Raw genomic sequence first — 4,420 nt, 5'->3', positions numbered from 1 at the left:
AACCTTTGTCCAGGGCCAACAGCGAGAGACTCGGCTGGCACTCTAAATTCAGACTTTTTTTATTTTAATTGATATTTTAACCAAAGTTTACAGAAAACGTGGCTTTCCGTTCATTTATTATTGCATATTTTCCTCCTACCCCCGCCCCTCAGTTTGCTTTTCTCTTCAGAAAGAGTTTTGCACAGTTTCCTCCCTCCTCTCGCCACCCCACCCAGTCCACTTTGCTATGCACCTCTTTTTCTGGACTGTTATCATGCTAAATTCAGACTTTTAATCCCCGAAACTCCTAGACAATACATTCTTCTTTATTAAAACCCTCTACTTGTGGTACCTCTGTTACAGCTCACTAGGTGACCAAGACAGCAAAGTGCATGCAGTCTTCAGAAATCCATCTCAAGTCTCTGGTTGCAGGAGCCAATAATGTTGCCCAAACCTGGAATCTATTACTTCCCCTGGGAGGTCAGTGCCGGCCAAGTACCAGATGGGGGCTCGCTGAGAACATTTGGCAGGTAAGAATTGGGAGGCAGAAGGTTTAAGTGGCTTCTTTTCTAAAAAAGAATTTCATTATCATTTTATCTAATCATAAAAAATGCTAAAATTGAAAACATTCATTATATAAAATGTATTTACTTCATAAAACTGCAAAAGAAAGCAGGCAAAAATCATCTTGAATCTCACTATTACACTGCTAACCTTTTGATTCCTATCTTGCCGACTTTTTCATGTATGTGTGTATAGATGAGTCTCGTGTGTGGTGGTGTGTGCTGTCGAGTCAGAACCCACCCGAGCTGACGGCCCAGCGGATTTTCAGAGGCAGCAATTACACGAAAGGAAATTGCCCATCCTTCTCCCTCAGAGCAGCTGGTGGATTTGAACCACATGCCTTTGGTATTGCAGCACCGATCAGTACCGCTAGGCCATGACAGCTCATATATACACACAGTACATGGCGTATATAATATGTTATTGTGTTTGTTAAATATTGTAATGTAACAAATTACTCCCAAATTTAGTGGCTTTAAAATGGCAGTGAATATTTATTACCTCATAGTTGCTGTGTTCAATGCTTCTAACCTATTCTTAAGATGATTTGAAAGTAAAGAATAGGGGAGCTCTGGTGGCCTAGTGGCAAGGAGCTGCAACTACAATCCCAGAGGCACACGGTTCGAATCCACCAGATGCTCTGCCTGGAAAAGGAGGGACAATCTCTTCCTGTACCAGTCAGATCTGATTGACGGTACACTCACACAAAAATAAAATTAAAAAAAAAAAAGAAAGTAGAGAATATCAGAAGAATGTCTATTTTGACTTTCTCAATGCTTTATTGACTATGTAAAGATATTTTACTGTGTGGATCATAACAAGTTATGGCTGAAATAGAGAAGAATAGGAATCCCAGAACACTTCATTGTACTCATGCAAAACCTATGCCTCTACCAAGAGGACCTGTCTATTTAGCATGGACACAGTTAAATAAAAAAAGGTATAAAATGGGACTAAAATGCACAACAATGCAAGTAAAAAATGTTTAAAAGGTTAAACTGCTTTTGGCCTGAGGCCATATACACATGAATGTGATAAAGGTGGAGAATGAAATTGGAACTGTTAATTCCTTGAAAGTTTTATGTGCTAGGCTTTTGTTGATTTACCTTTATGAATGTTACTGTTTCTGGGGTGTTGTTTTTTCTAATAGTAATGTTAAGATTCAGAGCTCTGGTGGCCTTGTGGCAAGGAGCTGCATTGCAGTCCCGAAAGCACCTGGTTCGAGGCTCCCAGCTTCTGTGCGGGAGAAGGATGAGCAATCTCCTCCTGTGCAATTAACTGATTAACTGATTAACTGATTAACTGCCTCTGAAAACCTGCTGGAGGGTCAGCTGTGGGTCAGTTCCAACTCTGTGGTACACAACAACAACAACAACAACAACATTAAGATATATTGTATAGGGAGCTCTGGTGGCCTAGTGGCAAGAAGCTGCACTGCAATCCCAGAGGAACACGGTTCGAATCCACCAGACGCTCTGCCGGAGAAGGAGGCGCAGTATCCTCCTGTACCAGTCAGATCTGATTTGACGGTACACGCACACAAAAATAATAAAATAAAATAAAAAAAGATATATTGTATAGTTAATTAAGGTTTTTGTTGGTTTCTGTTAAAATGTATGATAGAGATGATTGCTAGATATTGTGAACTGATAAAGTGTGCAAGTGTGCCCTGCAGTCTGATTGGATATGCTGAAAAGGAATGATTTACCCTGGAGAATGCTTGTTGAAAGCAGTAGAACTAAAGGGCAGGAGTTTAAGCTGGGGAAAGAGTAAGCTCATCCAATATTTGCATGAGCTTTACATTTGAATGGATTAGTAGATGCACCTTGGAGAATCTCCATGCCTATTCAATCTGTAGGCGGGGAAGATTATTTGAGAAGCTGGACTCTATGAAGAAGAATGTGGCTTCAGGATCGGAGGAAGACTCATCAATAACCTGCATTACACAGATAACATAACCTTGTTTGCACAAAGTGAGGAAAACTTGAAGCACTTTCTGCAGAAGATCAAAGAATAAAGTCTTTATTATGGATTGCATCTCAACATCAAGAAAACAAAAATTCTTACCCCTGGACCAGTAAGTAACGTCATGATAGATGAAGAAAAGGTTGAAACAGTTAACAACTTCATCTTACTTGCATCTATAGTTAACACCCTTTTTATGAGCAGTTGGGAAATCAGAAGACTTATTGCACTGGGAGAGTCTGCAATCAGGGACCTCTTCAGATTATTAAGGAGTAGTGATGTCAGTTTGAGGACTCAGGTGTATCTGACTCAAGTCATGGTCTTTCCTCTCACTTGCTATGCATCTGAGAGCTGGACAATGAATAGGATGGCAGAGTTCTTAATGTTTTTGAGCTGTGACGTTGGAGAAGAGTACTGAACATATACCATGGACTGCCAAAAGAACAAGCAAATATTTCTTGGAAAAAATGCAGCCTGAGTTGTTTGGAGGCAAAGATGATAAAGCTTTGCATCACACACTTCAGGCATGTTGCTAAAAGAGGCTGTATTTGGAGCGGGACATCATGCTTGGAAAGGTGGAGGATCTGCAAGTGAAAGGAAGACCCTAAACCAAGCAGACTGACATGGGGACTGGAGCAATGGGCTCTTGTGTGTCAGGATGTGTGAGGATGGCACAGGATAGGACAGAGTTCTGATCTGTTATTTGTGGGGTCGCTATGGGTCCTACTTGACTCGACAACACCTAAGGACGACAGTTTCTGTGGGTCAGGAATTTGGGGGTGATTTAGCTGCGTGGTTCTGGGATGCATTGCCTCCTTTTCCTCATGGGGAAGATAAGACTTCCATAAAGGTTTACAGGCTTGGCCACTTTATGGGGCAATTCATCTCTGTCATAAAGGATTTCCATGAGTCAGAAGCAACTCAATGACAGTGAGTTTGATTAGGTTTTATAGGTTAGGTTCGAGTTAACATTGCAAATGAGCAATTAAAGAGAAATAAAGATGTGATGGGACTGCCATCATCTGAAGTTTTGCCAGGGATTGGAGGCCCGACTTCTGAGGTGGCTTGGTTACATGTATGACAAATTAGAGCTGGTTATTAGCCGGAGGCCTCAGTTTTTAACAATGTGGATTTCATCTTTGATCTGCGAGAGGGTCCTCATGACATGTGGCTTGTCCCCTACCAAGAACTCCGAAAAGAAGGAGCAAAGTCAAAGCCACTGTGCCTTTTATGACCCAGCCTTGAAATCACAGGCAGTTCTTTCCACGATGTAACACCAGTTACCCAGGCCCACTCTATACTGTGTGGAAGGGATTACACAGGACATGAACATCAGGTGAGAAGCAGTAAGAGCCTTCCTGGAGACTGGCTAGTTCATACCCTCCCACCAGCCACTAGCATCAAGTTGTCCCATAGTGACCCTATAATGCAGAGTAGAACTGCCCCATAGGGTTTCAAAGGCTGTAAATGCTAATGGGAACAGATTTCCTTGTCTTTTTCCCATGAGGCAACTGATGAGATTGAATGACCATCCTTTTTGTTACCAGCTGAACATTTAAACAACACACCAGTTTCCTTGACTATTACATGTATATATTTATATATATGCACTTAGAGCTATTATAACTTATGTTAAAAGCTTTTATCCTATAGTTTTACTAAGGAGATGCATTGGAACAGTGATTAAGCGTTTAGCTGCTAATTGAACATTTTATAGCATTTTTTAATTTAACCATGTAGCCCCTGGTCCATGTTAAATATACAAGTCTATGTTATCATTTTCTTTTTGAAGGCAAAATGTCAAGATAGATTTATTAGAAAGTTATGTCCCAAACCTGGATCAGACCTTTCCTCCTTGGAAAGAAAATAAGGATGAGGCCACATTATCATTATTTAAGCTTAATTTCTTTTT

General features: G+C 40.8%; 1 protein-coding gene across 1 annotated transcript in view; it reads left to right on the top strand.

Moving 5' to 3' along the window:
* The first annotated feature begins 420 nt into the window (after positions 1 to 420).
* TEN1 (TEN1 CST complex subunit) overlaps positions 421 to 4,420 on the top strand; it is a 24,335-nt gene continuing 20,335 nt past the window's right edge. Inside the window, exon 1 of the mRNA XM_006886365.1 lies at positions 421 to 509. Coding sequence (XP_006886427.1) covers positions 421 to 509 — 89 coding nt within the window. The remainder of the gene's footprint in view (positions 510 to 4,420) is intronic.

This window comes from Elephantulus edwardii, unplaced genomic scaffold, assembly GCF_000299155.1.
Source record: "Elephantulus edwardii isolate Elephantulus edwardi_28Jun2011 unplaced genomic scaffold, EleEdw1.0 scaffold00048, whole genome shotgun sequence".
NCBI lineage: Eukaryota > Metazoa > Chordata > Mammalia > Macroscelidea > Macroscelididae > Elephantulus > Elephantulus edwardii.
This window is presented reverse-complemented; position numbering and strand designations above follow the sequence as displayed.